At 39.8% G+C, this 17,701-nt stretch overlaps 1 protein-coding gene across 1 annotated transcript in view; it reads left to right on the top strand.

Moving 5' to 3' along the window:
- Nucleotides 1-4,386: 4,386 nt before the first annotated feature.
- Nucleotides 4,387-17,701, top strand: part of LOC148019587 (putative magnesium transporter NIPA4) — a 46,013-nt gene continuing 32,698 nt past the window's right edge. The window contains exons 1-2 of the mRNA XM_087699599.1: nt 4,387-5,135; nt 5,485-5,789. Coding sequence (XP_087555725.1) covers nt 5,636-5,789 — 154 coding nt within the window. The 5' untranslated portion in view covers nt 4,387-5,135; nt 5,485-5,635. The remainder of the gene's footprint in view (nt 5,136-5,484; nt 5,790-17,701) is intronic.

The following is a 17,701-nucleotide window of genomic DNA, read 5'->3' as shown; positions in this document are numbered from 1 at the left end:
TGGATGCTTCTGCCATTCCTAGACATGTTGTTAAATTGCTGCTTTAACTGTGTCTTTCTGGAATGTGTTACATTTCCATAGTTCTTCATGAGTATGTCCCAAGCATCCTTTGGGGAATCACATCCCATAATCTGTATTGCTATAGCATCAGATATACATAAGGAAAACCAATGTGGCACTTTGCATGCTCTCTCCGTCCACTGTTTATGAGCTCTTCCTTGATCATGTGTTAGCCGTTTAGGCAATTCAAGTTCAACTTCATCACCAGTGCATAGATCCCAGTAACCTTTGTCGACCAAGAAGTTTTTCATACAAAACTTCCACAATGCAAAATTCTTGTTGTCGAGCTTTTCACCAACAATCTATGTAATGTTATCAGTGCCCTATGCATTTGCCATGTTACAATAGACTATGTCTAATTCCTGCAAGCCAACAAGTCCAATTGACTAATTGCAGTCTTTGACTATTCATGACAACTTTCTGCAACAAGTTCATTGCTAAAAACAAGGTATTTCAGCCCTTAACATCTCATAACCATACTCTATCTCATGCAATCTTACTGCCTGAGTACATACATGCAGTTTGAAATCTGTAAGCTATCAGTGACTAGTAGTTGATTCACAATAGTTGATTCACAGCTAAAACTAAGATGTATACATGTCATACATGCTCTGAAACTTCATAGACATCTGCTAGTACATGTACCAGTCCAAATATGACCATACAGGCACAAATTAGTGCATAACCAGCAAGTACAAGTGTCAAAACTCCCGTTCACAGGTTGCAGTCAACAAATGTTCATCAAAACACAAGGTATCTTAGTCCAAAACCTCCTCAAGATATCATGTACATATGCCACCATACATGAGAATCAATGCATAAACTTGTCAGCTCTCAACAGTGTCCCGTCTTCAAGACCCAGTGTTATACAATGCATTTACTGTTCATAGCCATCCAAGACCATGTCAAGACATATGTTTCAGTCCAAGACATTTGCATTCAATTCCCTTCTTGATCCACAAGACATTTGTAGGCCATATACCAAGTCATACAGTAGACATAAGCTAACCAAAGTCATTCAATGTTCTAAGACCATTAAGTGTTTGCTGCCCACAAATTTTGACAGTTTTCCAGCTAGTAAAAAAAACTCTTAGATCTGAGTATTTTGACTAAATATTCCAACTCATAAGTATTACAGCCAATACATATGTCTATAAGAGCATATATGTGCTCCAATGAAGCCTTCTAAGCATGTCAAAAGGCTCCAGGCTCTTTCCAATGCCAAGTAAGTGATGTATACTACTTGTGTACAGTAGTTTAGGCTGTATTTCATATCTGTAATTCCCTGTTACAGCTTATGGATGAGCTCCCACAAAGGCAATAGCATCCTACAATCTTCAAGCACCTTCCCAAGGGTATAGGCAAGCATTTAACCACTCAATAGCCACTTTATATGATGTCTTTGCAATCAATGAAGGTTAGCCTGACACAGGCGCATATCACGCAATCTGGGCAGAATGGATCTCTAGTAAATTAGCAACCCATGGTACTCATTAGCCATTGATACATCCTCAATAGAGCCTTAGTACACTCCCAGACAAGCCAAGAGAATGCTTGAGCAATGCAAACTCAATGTCTCAATGCATACCTTTCAAGAAACAATGGTAGGCTACTTCTCTTCTTAGATACTCTGGCCTTCAAGTTCTTCAGGTCTTCTTACAGCCTCCTACTCTAGAGAGCCCACCTAGCATGGCTCGATACCATATTGGAAGAGAGGGAGAGATGGAGAGTGGAGCAAAACCATGAGCCTTCAGCTCTGATCTTCATTATCCTCACATTATTCATTCACCTAGTCACACACTGAAAGAGAGAGTTACAATAGGTTGTTTGACTAACCATAATCTAACTATGGTTATGTAAAGTCTACGGACTTATTCAATGACACACACATGTATAGATGTATCCAGCTAATGTTGGTAAGTCACATAGAAATAAAGAGAGATGGGGTGGAGCTTGATTTCCAACAAGAATTATCTCGATGGCCTCCTTGTGAACCCCTTACCTTAGCAAACAAGGGTGCATCAATGGGCACATAAGCATTAACCTCTTGTTATTAGCATTCTTTCCTAAATTTAGGCCACATAAATGAACTAAGGGTACAATTTAGAGAAGAATCTCCCAATCACTATATGTAATAGCATATGCCCTAACAGGCAATGCTATCAAAGGCAATCAAGAAACTACAAGTCATCTTGTTCATACTCTTTGGGATTTGAAGGTTTTAGATCTTTGGTGGTTGGAGCATGTAAATATTTTCAGTTGTTGTTGCATTTACATTGGGGGTCTTGGAAAAGTTACCTCTCCCATCAGTTTACTTATCATAGTCCTTGTTATGTAACACGAGTACATAAACAATAGAGTACATCAACCCGTTCATATGGAATTTAGTAGTAGAAAGCAAATTAACCAATCTCATCTACCTTGAAAACAATGTATCGCCGGTTTGGTTGATGTTGCTAGCTTGCATTTAATTCTCTCATTCTACCATCTCCTAGTTGTAAGCTTCTTCATAACGAAGACATGGAGCTTTGAATATCTTTTCCATTCAATTTTGTGTGCATTTCTTTCCCTAGTTGGTATGAAGCATGTTCATACATTGTATGCAACCATTGCACATGTCTTGTTAGAGGTTATGCAACCCCTTGACATCCACAATCTACCCAAAGGGTACCTCATCAGCATTTTCATCACCACACTAGGCTAGTCAGCCAAATTTGGAGTAAACCAACTACATATTTTTGGGGCAGATTTTTGGTTGACCAAATTTGGGGGTTTTGGCTATTTATAATCCCCTACTAGTTGGGGATGATCATCTTCTATGTTTTGCAAGTTGCATATTTCATCTCTATCTCCATCTTTTGTGTTGCCATCATCTTTAGCCTAATTTGGTGCCCTTACAAATGCTTTCAGGGGCTGATCAATGCATCATTGTATCCAACTTTCTTTCCAGATTGAGTGCAAAATTCTCTTCCATTCTTGCTATCTTTCTCTTCTCTTTCTCTCTCAATGTTTGTGTTCCTCTTCCATTGTGCACTCTCATATTGCATAATCACCTAACTGAGGACATAAAGGTTTCCTATAGAGAAGCCCACCCTAAATGCACAAATGTTCAACATAGTGTTTGTTATAAAAAACACAAGTTTTCTACATTCTATGGGTGCTTTTGATAAATATGGAAAATCTACAAATGATTTCTTGCAAGTGTAGCTAATTATCCTCTCCATTTGGGCTCTTCCATAGCAAAAAACACTATATTTAGTGTGTTTGTAGGTCTAGAGACATGAATTATTATTTTTTCCAAGTCTTTAACGACTAAGATGAGGACTCTATCATACTCCCTCTAATAGGCATTGTGATCAGAGATACTTGTGTACATTTGAGTGCACATAAACACATGGGTATATGTGCACTACACAAGTGTACACTATGCGCTAGCATGCATTATCAAGAGAAGATTTATATCAACAATCATCCCTTTACTCTAGCAATGTATACAAGGAGAAGATAGTTGATAGATACACCAAAATCAACCATGAAATTGAAACAAGTGTCTAGTAGAATAAACACTGGATATAACCATGGTTTCCACTCCAAGACATTCTTAGAGGGGTTTCCTTGGTGAGTCTTGCCATTGAAGAACCACTATTTTTTACATTCCCATGGCGCATCTCCACAAATTTATGAAAACCCATGCATTTAAGGAAACTTTTGCCAAAAGGAAGAAGTTCCATAATAACCTTGCCAATTGTTTCATCTCAACGATTGCTGTAATAGGTGTAGTAGTATTTCGTGAAACAAATTTTTTTGGTTGCTACTCTTGAAATAGATAATTGGTGACTCGTGAGGGGCTTGAGTAGTAGGAATCTAGTTGCGATGAAGCTTCCCGGTCGCTTAGCTCCTTGGTGTCCATAGGAGATGTCTACGTTGTTTCATGGCTAATATTGGAGGGGAGGTGCCTCCCGTTGTGGGAGTTTGGGTATGTGAGTCTAGCAAAAAAGAAGAAGATGTTTTAGCTGCTCTCAATTTGAATAACTCACGAGTCATCGCAAGAAGGAGATAGAAAAAATGAAGGCATTGTTTCCACGCAACCGTGCACGGTTGTAGAATGCTTCGTGGGAAAATCCTCTTATGAAGCCCCCTTGGCCTTTACCATAGCATCATTGTTGGTTTACCATGGGCATAGCACCATTGTTTGTTTGGCCGGGGGACCGTGGGCCTTGGGGGTTGCACAAATTTGGACTTTTTATAACTATAGTTTTGTTTTTCATTATCCTGACGACACGCCGTTTGGAAGGGAGAGAGAGAAGCAAAATTTCGAACGATGGATCATATGAGAGAGAGAGATCACGTTGATCCTCTCTCTCTTCATCTCTTTCTTGTTGTTGTTGCTGCTGTTAAGAAGGCGAATTATTCCCGCAGTCCACACACATTCTACCTCACCCCGCTGATAATCTCTTTTGCCCTATAAAAATAAAATATTGAGTGCTGATACACGTCACTGTAACAGAAGAGGCCTTTTCATCCCATGATCTGCATGAAAGCGAGCACCAAAGACGGCCCACATTATTAATTAATTAATCAATTAATTCATTAAACAAAAGGAGTTTACTCTTTTTTTATCCTTCATTGTTTTTGCTAGGCAGCTTCCTGTTTCTTGAAGCTGGTTTGACAGAGACCCTCTCTCGCTATCATGTGAAAGCCAAGTGCGGAGCAAATTGTGGGTCACTGATGGGTCCTCTGCATCTGCATTTCTAGCTTGTGGGTCGCAGCCGACGCTTCATTCTCGCTTGTCTAGCTTGTGGGTTGATCGTCCCCAGCTCTGCCTACTGGGCCTCTACCATCATATATTGGCTTTGTGGCCTTAGTTCCACATTACCCAAATTAAAAAGAAAAAGTAATTGAAAAAGTCGTTTTTCGTCTCTTAAGACTTCCCATCAACTCCACCGGGCCCTTTCTTCATCGTCAGAAGGAGCTGTGAACAAGATTGCTATTGATGTACAGGTTTTCCTATCTTGCGTTCGGTGGTTCCTCTCAGATGCAGGCGCTCTCAGGATCTGCTCACAGCGAGAAATCAGGTAGTCAATGGTTCGAGATCTTACTTCCTTTAAAGGTAAAACAGATTATCTTTCTGTCTCGAGTAAATTAGTAACAGGGCTTTGTAGCTCGTTTCACATGATCTTAGTTTTCCTGCTTATTGCATGCAAAGTCTTCTATCTCTTAAGAAAAAGACTTGGGTTTTCAGTAATGGGCGAGAAGGAAAGGTGAAAGAATGTAATTCTCAGGCAACCGTGTTTTCATGTGACCCTAACGATGCGGAAAGATAAAATCCATTGTCAGCTTTAAAAGCATGGATCTTATTAGCCAATGCAACTTGTCCTTTTCGAATTCATGATGTTTCTTGTTTAATGTTTGCACAAAAAGCAGGTGTTGCGGTCATCTACCAAGTGTCCCTTATGCTCAGGATTTGAATCGATTCTTGAATAGGATGCTCAGCAAGTGTGGATGTATTGATTTATTAGTGGAATGAACTCCACTTTGAGGTTTTGAAAGCACAGAACAGGCTGGCATTTTGAAGATGACGGAAGCTTCTGGGACACCATTTGGTTACATGTCCTCTGACAATGTGAAGGGGCTTGTTCTCGCTCTCTCCTCAAGCCTTTTCATAGGCTCCAGCTTCATTATAAAGAAGAAGGGATTAAAGCGAGCTGGTGCTTCAAATGTGAGAGCAGGTGATAATCTGGTGCATGCTGCTTCTTGGTGACATTTTACATTCTGCAACTGACACGTAGACATACATGTTTATGCTCTTTACTAAGATACTGTTGCAGGAAGCCATAGACTCTTTACTATGATACTGTTGCAAAGAAATGGGGTGTAATTCACTCAGAAAAGCATGAGCTGTGTTTTTTCTCCTTGTTTGGTGAGCTTGATTTTACCAGTATTCAAATATCTATTTGTGTATACTCTGATCAATGGCATGTCACGATAGAGTATATTGTCGTAGTGTTCTGACTAAGCAGAGTTGTAGCCAACAAAACTTACATCTTCATGTGTCTATAATACATATTTCCATGCAATCCATGTTAAAATTTGAACCATACAAGGCCATTGAGGCCAACAATAGTATTGGACTATGGTCTCTTTGCTGCTGTTTTGTGTATTGCTTCTCTTGCTGTTTTGTGGTATGCTGCCGCCCATCACACTGCTGCTGCTTGTACTGTGCAAACCCACTCTGAACTAATAAAATGATTGAATCATTTCAAGATTTAAAGCATTCCTGCCATCCTTGGCTATCTGCCTGTGCACCTGCCTGGCTTGCAGCTGGTGTGTCAGGCTGCCAACTAGCTGCCATTTGTTGTCAACTTGCTCCTTGTTTATGCTTTAGCATGTTTTTACAGTATGTGTTTTGCTGATGTGGATAGTGAAAGAAAACTCATTGTGAGAATAATCACTCTGATACTTTGTTAGAGTGGACTTTGGTCATGGTTCGGTCAGGCTCAGCAGAGCACAGATCTAGAGTATTGCTTCATGCTCAAGAGGGGGTGGTAGTGCTTTGACTTCCGTGGTACAAATATGCTCAGATATGTAGAGGTTGTTGGAGATCTTTTTGATTCCATACAGGTATTGTGTGCTGACTGTATTTCAGTTGAGTTCTATGATCAGTGCGGTAGACACTCATGTTTCTACAATAGTGCTTGGTTATTCACTGGATAGTGGGTGCCATTTTGATAGCTGTGGATTATACAGTTGGGCTTGGTTTTTTTACTAGTGCAGTGACTACCATTTTGAGATTTTACATTAGCAGTATATGTAGTGATAGTAGTATTGCTTGGTTGGTTGGTGAAATGTATCACCATAATGATAAACATGAAAGTAAATTTAATAAATTTTTAATTTATTTTGGTACCCCTAGCTCTATGGATGGTGACAATTGCATTGACAATGGAGAATTTGACAATAGGCATGCAATGGACAAGTGTATGGGCTATGGGAAAAATGATCAAGTTAAATGTGAAACATATTGGAAGCTTGGACCTAGAATCAAGTTACGTTGAAAGTTTTGCATAGTGAGTAGCTGTTGTAAAATGCTAGGCAATCCCCTTGTCATTTAATGCAGCTTATCCATTCTAGAGAGGAAGAATTCATTTAGATGATATGTATGCTTGTTGCAACTCACTCTTCCTCTTTGGCAATGCATCCCATGTTTCTTGATTGTTGAATCAATTTGTTGTAATTCTTTTCAGTTTTAGCCATGAAGAATGCATCTATAGTATGTTGGGAGTTGGGAAAGCAACCAATCTTCTCTTCTTGGAATTGGGAATCAATAGGGCAGCTTCAAAATTTCATTACCAGTAGGTATAAGCTGCTGTTTTTGACCTAAATCACATCAAGTTAGGTCTATTCAGTACCTCAGGCTGAGATTATTTCCCTTTCTTTGAAATCTCAAGCTTTGTGCACTTTTTGGACAATTCTATTGTTGGAGAGAAAGTGATTTTCTTATTGTTCTATTGAGAGAAATCCCTTTGTTTGTGAGAGGAATAGTGTAGGGATTTATGGTGAATGTCTAGGAGAGTATCTAAGCGAATGTTCCATAAATTTAACTTAAAATTGTTGGCGGTTATTTTTAGGTTTTGGCAAGTTGAAGTCTTTAGGTGGGTGCTTGAATGGTCCAAAGTTGGTTAGAGTCCAATAATGATGGTGTTAAAGTCATTGAGCGCTTTGGGTGGAAATTCAGCCAATTGTATCTAATTCTGTGCATTCTTTAGCAATCTAAACAAATAGTGACATGGGCACTAGGCGTTGGGGGCAACAAGTATCATGTGTGGTGTAGGAGCACTCTAGCTTCAATTGTGTAAGGAATTAGATTGTCAAATGAAGTCTTCACTTAATTGTGGTCTAATATGCTTTGAGTGGCTTGAGACCGGTGTTGGGGGATTTTTCATATATGTCCAAAAGTCATAGAGACTTAGGTAAGAAGAGCCCAAGACAAGGAGAAACAATTCCAGACTTGTAACGAAGAGGAGAAGAATTGATAGTTATGAAACAAGGATTCAAGATGTAGGGTTTAAAATTGATCTGTATTTCATAAAAGCTTCCAAGATTCATAAATCTGAATCATAACCAAGATATATATCAATTATGGGGTCCATATTTCATCATGGACATGGCCAATATCAGTCCGAAATCCTTATATATCGTTATGGCTATGAGTAGATAATATATTATGCTTTAAGTATTGAAGAATAGTCCTTAGAATAGTCTTGTTCTATAACCATCTATACACATACAAAAAGCCCTACATAAGAACAAGAACAATCTACAAAATCTTTCCAAATTCTTGCTTTGATCTTTAGGACAATATACATATAAGAAGATTTATAAAGAATCCACTTATTCTTCTTAGAAGAAGGCTTTATGAGCATGAAACTGTAGGAAAACATGTATAATAGCAGTGTTGCCTTGTTTTCTTGTGTATACAATAGTGCATTTTAACATACAAGAGATTACAAAATAGCCCTTGATCAGCTTGAAGTACATATTAATATTCAGCTTTATGCATGTAATGTATGCCCTGTAGAATGCTTCTTTTTTCAGTCCTAATCATGTGCATCCTTTTACCCTTCAAAACCCTCCAAAATATATGTCCATAGCAGCCCAAAAACAGGCACCAACAGCCGAGGACAGTAGCCCCACCTTTTTTCCATCTCCCACACACTTTTCTCTACAAAGAGCATGCCGAATGCTCTAGTAAAGTTCTCTTTTTTTCTAGTATAGACACTATGCCTATTGGTGGTTTGAGACATAAAAGACTTAATGTTTTCTTGGTATGCTGGACACTTGATGTTGAGGAACCAAGTCATTTAATAAAATTTTCCTCCTCTATTCATATTTTTGGTTTCCATTTACAGTCCCAAAAAGGCTTTTTGGATTCCATCCAAGAGAGCTGGGGTGCCACTCCAGAGACCTCAGTGGGCACCACACTTGAGAGAGTTGGGGCACTACTTGAGACAGTTTGTGTCTATAAATATGGCACTGACTTTCCTCATTCTTTATCCTACGCATTCATTTCTTTTGACACATTGTGACTCTCTTCCATATTCTTCTCTTCTTTCTCCATCCTCTCCATTGCCGTTCACATCTCGTGAGGAGGACATAATGGTTTGTGGCTTTTGCATCCATCTCCACCTGACATTTTGTAACCTACATCATTTGGCATTAGCCCTCCTCACATGGCATCATCATTAGGATGCATTTGCAGTAGATTTAGGCCATCTACAGTAGGTTACACCCTCTTTATTAGCCCTATATCAGGTATCTGCGTTTTTATGTTTTCTTCACTCTTGATGGGCTACCTACTAGTAGTGGCTTATTTGCAGTCACTTACATAAGGAGATCTTTATAAGATATTCTTGTGTTTTCTTCTCTAGCTGATGTGAAGAAATGCTCTAAACGTAAAAAGCAGAAAACCAATTGTCCGACAAAGCATAGACTGATAAACTCAGAACACAGATAGGATCAGGGTTATAGTAACTCAAAGACAGTGAATACAATGAATAATAAAGTGAATGAATAATGGATATATAGTGCTCATGCAATAAATATACTATGCAATGAATCTGAACCTTGAACTCTCGTATCTTTGGGATCAAGGTAGAGGTTATGAACTATAGAGTGTGTAGTACTTCGAACGGATTCCAAATGGCAGTAAAGGTAGCCTCCAAGCGTCGAACACCAGCAAATGCAATGAAGGAAGGATGGATCTGATACAAATGCTAGTGCAGGAGAGAGAAAGACTAAAAACGTAGGTACTTGAGGAGAGAGAAAATTGACATAATAGCTATTAGATGTAAACGTAGATTATAGAGGCGAGAGAATGTCAGGCGATAGCTAGAAACTGCAAACACAACATTCAGAGGAGAGAAAATCCTAGCAACAACAGATAAGAGATGGTGACAGCATTCAACAGTAGGCAACAACACCCAACAATAGATGACAGCTCCACAGGCTTGGTGACAATAGCATACGCATGATGAAGATTGGAATCAAGTGCCAAATGGTAGCAAGTGATTGGTGGAAACTCTGACTGCGATGTCCTTCGTAAATGGAATGTGGACAACAGAGATATGGCTCTTGAATCTTGCATAAATGAGATTAAGGAAGAGTGGTGTGCTGCATATCTATTTATAAAAAGTTTGGGCATCCAAATTAGGGTTTTGCATGTGGGACATAATAACTCTCTAGGATCACGTTTCTTTCTAAATTAAAAGGTTTTCTTTATTAAGCATGTTTTGGTGCTGTTTTAGTCATGCTAATGCATTTTTAGTTCAATACTCCCTCTTAGGCCCAAAATAGAACCATGATAAATAAGCCCTTGATATGTATTTTTCTTGTATCCCAAGGCGTCCCACCCCAAAGCAATGAGGGTATCAGGCAAAGGATGCACGTTGCTGCCTAGTGACCTACTAAGACTATAGAGGCGATGGTTCTCTTACCAAGGGAGCCCAAGTGATCACCCTAGAGAGGCTAGGGCATCTGACCAAGGTACGCGTGGGCTACCCAAGGGTCTACCAAGTCTTGCAAAGGTGGATGGAATTAACAATGGACTTGTTGTTTTTTTTTTTTTGAGGGTTGTTGGTGTGATTTAAATTTTTTTAAGCATTAAGTGATGGTTTCAAGTCAATTTTCATCCCATTAAGTCACTATGCCTCGAAGTACAGGAAAATAAGGAAGGATAGCTCTATGACCTTAAAAAAAAACAAAACAATCCCATATAGTTCTAGGATAAGTGTCATGAGGACATGTATTTTTGAAACCTCACTTAATATGTGGATTAATTTTTAATCACATGATTAAGTAAATGTTGCACATGTGAGGTGCAACTGGGGTTAGAGTAAATTTACAAGCTTGGGACTCGAGAAAATCATGGGATGTCAAAGGCAAAAGTTGCTATAAGTTATGTTGCACAGGTACTTGGTGGTATTTGGTGTCAATTGTTGGCCTAGGTCATTCATTTGGCCATAAGAAACAGTTGGTGACACTAGAGATGTGGTGCTTAATGGTACCTAATGCCGATCTAATGGTCAAAGATGGCATAGAGCGACTCGGGAGTGAAACACGCCCAACCAATTTAATTATTGGCTAGTCAGATTATTTTTTTGGGCACCGAAATAATTATTAGATTAATTTTCAGTAATTAAAGACTGAAAATTAATATTTAATGATGGATAATGTTGGAAAAACCATTTGGGAAGTCTACCACTTGGCAAACTTGCCCATACAGTTGGTAAAAGATTGAAGAAGAGGAAAAATGAGATCATTCTTGCTGAAGCAAATGTGGGAGAGCTGTGAGCAACCATGGCCAGCCTATTTTCAGCCATTGCAACCGGCCACGAGTGAGTTTTGAGGTGGCGATTGTAGATTCAGATCCTCCACAGCTAGGCGATTGCATCGAGGTACAAGGTGATAGCTGATTTGGATGTCTTAGCTGTAGGCGACAACATTTAATGCTGTTGTGGTAGGGCAGCAGCTGCAGTTGACTGATTTTCAGTCATTCTTTGCGACAAAACTCTAAATTTTCTCTCTGTACAGCTTTCTCTCTCATCTCTAAGACATTTCACAGCCTTGCTCCAAAGATCTCAACATTTGGATCCTTGGAGGTTGAGAAATTTCTCTGCTGTAAACCCTAATTTATAACAGAAATTAGGGTTTAGCAACAGCCTTGAGAAGTGTGCCAGAAATTGTAAGGTCCAAGACTTGGATTCAACAGGGCTAAAGGTGAATTTCAGCGAAATTCAAGTGGAGGACTAGCGAGCCATTGAATTTGGGGCATTTCCATCGTCTATGAAGTGGGTGAAGGCCAATTAAGTGCCCGAATCAAGGGGCAAAATAGATTGAAGACTTGTTGGTCACTTTGGACATCAAGGGGATTTTGGATTGCAAAGGGGATTGGGAGAATCCCATTCTAAATATACTTCTTCTTCAATAAAGCTAAAGAAATACCGAAAGGAGCACTAATTTTGGGACCAATAGGGTGTGCATTGTCCAAGATTAGTAGATAATTTTGTATTTATTGTTTGATGTTGTAATTAAGTTGTAATCAGGGATTTACGACCCATCCATGGAAGGAAGGCTAGTTTCAATAACTGCCTAGGGATACTTAAGAGTATGTGTGTGTGTAAATCATATGGAGAGTATATGGAGAGAGAAAAAATGAGAAAGCAAACAAGACAAGCAAAGCTAGCATTCAAGTATAGGAAAAATAGCGCCTTCGGAGATTGCCATGTGCAATGCCATGAGTATAATGGATCCATAGTTGACTATTCCAAGGGTGACCGAAAAGGGATAAATGCATATAGATGCATGTTACCTGAACAGAATGCCAATACATGGGATAATGCAACAGGGAATGCAGCAAATATTCATGCTCATGTAGAATGCTATGGTACAGTGTCACTTGGACAATGTCGTCCATAATGTTAGAAGTGGTGTAACAATGGAAGCATAAACATGTGTTGAAATAAATTGTTGAACACAAGACAAAAGAAAAAAGAAAAAAAAGAGAGAAGACAATATAGATGAAAACTCAGATGTATGCTCGGAAAATGGAATCCTTGTATCAGACATGAGATGGCGATCGCATACAACAGTGAGTCATTGGTCACGTGGGCACCGGCATTGACTCCTCTCTTCATAGAGTTGGCACATGTGATGGCAGATGAGTCATTGAGTGAGGAGGAGCTTGAATATACAGGACAAAAGTATGTCTTCAATATGATCGGGCATGTCATCTTGACAATGTGGATGAGGTTACAAATGTCCATAATGTTAGAAGTGGTGTAGCAATGGAAGCATAAACATGTGCTGAAATAAACTACTGAACACAAGACAAAAGAGAAAAGAAAAGAAAGAGAGAAGACAATACAGATGAGAACTCAGATGTATGCTCGGGAAATGGAATCCATATATCAAACATGAGACAGTCTCATACAAGAGTGAGTCATTGGTTACATGGGCATCGGCATTGGCTCCTCTCTCCATAGAGTCTCCTCATGTGATGGCAGATGAGTCATTGAGTGAGGAGGAGCTTGAATATACAGGACAAAAGTATATCTTCAATATGATCAGGTAAATGTTGGTCGGCCAGCAAAATAAATGCTAAATATGACCAAAATTAAGATTGTAAAAAATGCCTAAAATATCCTATGTAATGTTCCTAGCCTCTGTATGCACAGACTCGCACATGAGCTGACATATCTACTAACACATAATACTACAATACATAATAAATAAATGTTTGAAAGTAAAAAGCTACAAACATCATGACTGTCACTATCAAGAGAGAGAAACTCTCCCTCTTAAATTGGAAGGAGAAGTAAGAGGGAAGCGCACTCTCTTCATCAATTTAAAGAAGTAGAGGACGGTGTACCTAAGCGGATCCGCGGTAGAAGATACTATAAAACTGGCCGGGTAACCATCTTAGTTAAAGTATTTGCAAAATTGTCACTTGATAGCACAAACTCTAGGCGAATGGTGTGTAGCTTAACTTGCTCTCTGATGAAATGGTAATGAATCGCCATGTGCCGTATCGAAGGTGAGATGATAGGATTGCCTGTAAGGGCAATGGCACTCTGGTTGTTGCAGGAGACAACTGTAGGCGACTCATAAGGGAACTGAAGCGCAGCCAATAAGTTTCTCAGATAGACGGCCTCTATAGTGCCATCGAAGAGAGTCCGATACTCTACCTTGGTTGTGGAAGTCACCACTGTTTCTTGCTTACGATTTGCCCTAGAGATGGGTGCCGTGCCCAAGGTGTAGAGGTAGCCTCCATGAGAATGTCGGGTGCCAAGATCTTATACTTAATTAGAATCAATGTACCCTTGTAAGCATAAACCTTGACCATAAGTTAGTCCAAAATTATAGGTATACCTTAAATATCTTAACACACGAAGACATGTAGTCCAATGAGACATTCTAGGTGCATTAAAATACTGACTAAGCAAACTAATTGAGAATGCAAGATCTGGCCTAGTATGAATCAACCAAAGTAATTTTCCTACAACTGAATGATAGGTATGAGTATCAAAAGGCGGACCCGAGATATCCTTGTGCAAATGGACAGTGAGATGTAGAGAATAGCCCACAAAAAATCAAGAGAGAAGCTCGAGGGGTGAGCTTTTTTATCTCATTATCAGGAGTACGTGTATAAGCACGACTACCGGAAACTTTAAAGCGAGAAATAACAGGCCGAGAGCCAAAGAATGCCTTGTGTGCAGCCTTTTTAAAGGATTGCCATAGTCGAGCATTAGTTGAGGATGTACAATAGAGTGTTAACAACCTCGATTCAAAGGTGCTCAGGGAGCTTTGTTGCGAATAGCATAGAGTGTGTCATGTTTAGGACATTTTGGTTTCTACGCTCTACAACTCCATTTTGTGCAGGGGAGCTAGTAGAGGTGAGTTGGCGAGCAATGCTCTATTCCTGTAGAAACTCAGAAAACTTGTGGGAGGTAAACTCGCCACTAGAATCACTCCTCATAGTAGCCATATGGCGACCAGTTTGGTTATTATGGACCAATAGTACCTAAGCATTGAAATAAGTAAAGACATTGGACTTGTGCTTGAGGAAGTACACCCACATGTATCTAGAGAAATCATCCACTATAAAAAAGAAGTATAGTGTATCATTTAAGGCCGTAGTGGATGTGGTTTCACAAAGATCAACATGAATGAGCCTTAGGGGTTCCGCAACATGAGTGATAAACTATTGAAGAAAGGGTGTATGATACTGCTTACCTAGCTGATATGCTTTATAGAGCTCTCGAGATAGTTTTAGGCGTGGAAGGCTCTCAACCATCCCCTAATGTGATAGCTCATAGGGAGAGTTGTAGTCAAGATGTTCTAAGCGAAAATGCCAAAGATGCTCAGAGTCTGTAGGCTCTCGTGTAGTGGCCAAAGCCTAGAACCGGTGGAACTCCAAATCATTGGCAGTCGGAAAGTGGGTCATGTGGTCAAGGCCATTAAGTTGTGCCTTGTTGTGAGCAATCAGCAAACTAGTTTGAGAGTCTAGGACCTTGATTGTGGTTGCTGTGAAGAAAACTGCTCGCCTCAATTGGAAAAGCTATTGAATGGACAACAAATTTACCCCAACTTGGGGGACATGATAGACATCATCCAATGAAGCAACATTTGAATCCATGTCAGTGGGAAAACTAACGCGACCCTAGGCTTGAATCATGACCGAGGAGTTATTTCCTATGCGGATACTCTCGGTTGTAGGGGCTCGGGAAATAAAAATATCTGCTCTAGGAGTCATGTGATGGGCAGCTCCATTGTCCACAAGCCAAACATGTACTGATATGCTCGACTGTGACGAGTGGATCTTTGCAGGTATCTCATCAAGAGGCAACTTGCAGATGCGAACGAGACTCACATCCGATATCTCTAAGGAGATGATGTGGGCCTTTGCAGACCAATAAGACAAACACTTTGGAGTTGAGTAGGCCATTGACTGTGATGATGGACTGGTAGCAGTGTGGGTCTGGTCTCTTCACTGCCCTTGTTGAGGATTGCCACCACCTTACTTCCCTTGTTGGGGGTTACTCGACTGGGGTGCAAGGATCTGATTCTTGGATTTTGGTCGTGTGTCTCTTGCCTTAGATTGACACCCGTCATCATAAGGGCCAATCTTTTGACAATGTTAATAATACCTATTCTTTTTAGGTACATTTTGCCATTGCGGTATAAGTGTAGATTGATTGTTTCCATTGGATTTACTAGCCCTATTTTGATTTTGATTTTGATTTGAGTTTTGTGTACCCTTGCCTTGTTGCCCCCTTTGAGAAGATGCAACAAGAGCCCCCTCTATTGAGGACGTGTTATGAAATTGATCGAACAACTATGTGTAACACAACAACTAACACTTGAACTCATAAAATGCGGGTATTTGAGGCTGTAAAATCACTTGTTGCACAAAATGGAAATATTTTCTTGGCAGCTTGTTAAGGAACAAGGTATAACTTGATCGCCAGAGAACATAGAAGCCCGAGTGGTTAAGAACTCGACGAGGAGATGCCAATACTTAGCCAACTTGACTTTCAAGTCACCCTTGTTTGTGATTTTGAAATTTTGGAGCTCATGATCCAAATTGATGTGATGGATTCTATCTCGAGCTGCATAGTGGTCAGTCAAGTGTACCCAACACTCGACAATAGTAGCAGAGGCATTATGAGCCTTCTATGAGTGGACGACCTTGTATGGAACAAGGGCGGGATCATGTTGGGGTTCCAACCCCTACACTAAATCCCATAGGTTTAGAGAGTCTAAAACATGCCTCATCAAATTTGACCAAGTGGTGTAGTTTGACCCATTGAAACGAGTCTTGTCACTAAATGCATGCTTGACGGATGAAGAACTAGAACCATGAGGTGACTATGAATATGGATAGATGGGATAAGATGAAGGATAAAATGGTGGTGGTGGTGAATAAGGAGGAAGGGATAAAGGTGGATAGGCAGAAATAGGTAGTTGATGTCCAATGAGTGTCGATTGTTGCGGAGGTACCGAAATGGACATAGGTTCAATGAGATACCATAGGTGTAAGTGGAGGCATTGGGACACGATAGCATTGTCCAAATGTTGGCTAGTGCATTACAGAATGATTGGATGGTCCAATAGGTAATGCCATAGAGGCAAACTGCGACACCAAACGATCCACACTCCAAGAATGCCCTAGAGGGGGAAAACTCGAAAGTGTATGTGTGAGGTCAAGCCTTCGTCATAGGTATATCACCTAGAAAAGGATATGTAGAGGTCTTAAAGGCTGTGCCTAAATGTGCAGAACCCCTCGTTGTGGGGTGTGGTGAATAATATGATGCACTTAATGGAAGCAAAAAGGAAGGTGCGACGAAAGATGAGGGAGGGATGGGTGGGAGCCCAAATGGATTTGTAATGGATGTTGTTGTGGGAAACATCGTTGGTTCTTTTTGTCCATTAAATATACTAGATGAAGATGCACCTACTCCATATTGACCATAAGAAATAAAATCATTTGAAGAAAAAGGAAGGGTAGGAATACTTACAAGTTCTTCTTTTAGCTTCTTACCTAGTTTTTAGTTTATAAAGAAATACATGTCTTCCTTATTATTTTCAAACCAAAGCTTGTTTTGAAGAGTCCCTTCTTGATGAGCATCTCCCGGTTTCAATAGAAAATATAGAATTAGTTGGCATAGAATCTAAAGTAATAGGGTTCGTACTTGGCATTGGAGAAAAGAAGTATTATGGAAGTGATGTGTAATTTGAGCCAGGTTTCACTTGTGGATGACTGGTTCATAGTGGAGATTATAAAGGTATAGTTTTGTGCATCAAATCTAAAGGAGAAAACTTAGGTTTATCAACCTCTTGCTGATCCCTATGCATAAGGATAAGATTATAGTCAACGACATAAATTTGATATGGTTTGTGGACTCCATGGTAGTCCAATGGTTCTCCGACCAGGTTAGATTAGACAGTAGCAAGCTGGGAGGCTCACTCTTAATCGTTTTTGTCCATGTTTGGTTGTGGAGATTGGAACAGTGTTGTGAATGTATTTAAAGTCATGTGACCCTTTTATCATTTTTGCTTTTGCGAATGAGCTTTTCGGTCAAAG

This window comes from Lygodium microphyllum, chromosome 19 (assembly GCF_053477565.2).
Source record: "Lygodium microphyllum isolate KBCC chromosome 19, Lygodium_microphyllum_v1.1.10, whole genome shotgun sequence".
Classification (NCBI taxonomy): Eukaryota; Viridiplantae; Streptophyta; class Polypodiopsida; order Schizaeales; family Lygodiaceae; genus Lygodium; species Lygodium microphyllum.
This window is presented reverse-complemented; position numbering and strand designations above follow the sequence as displayed.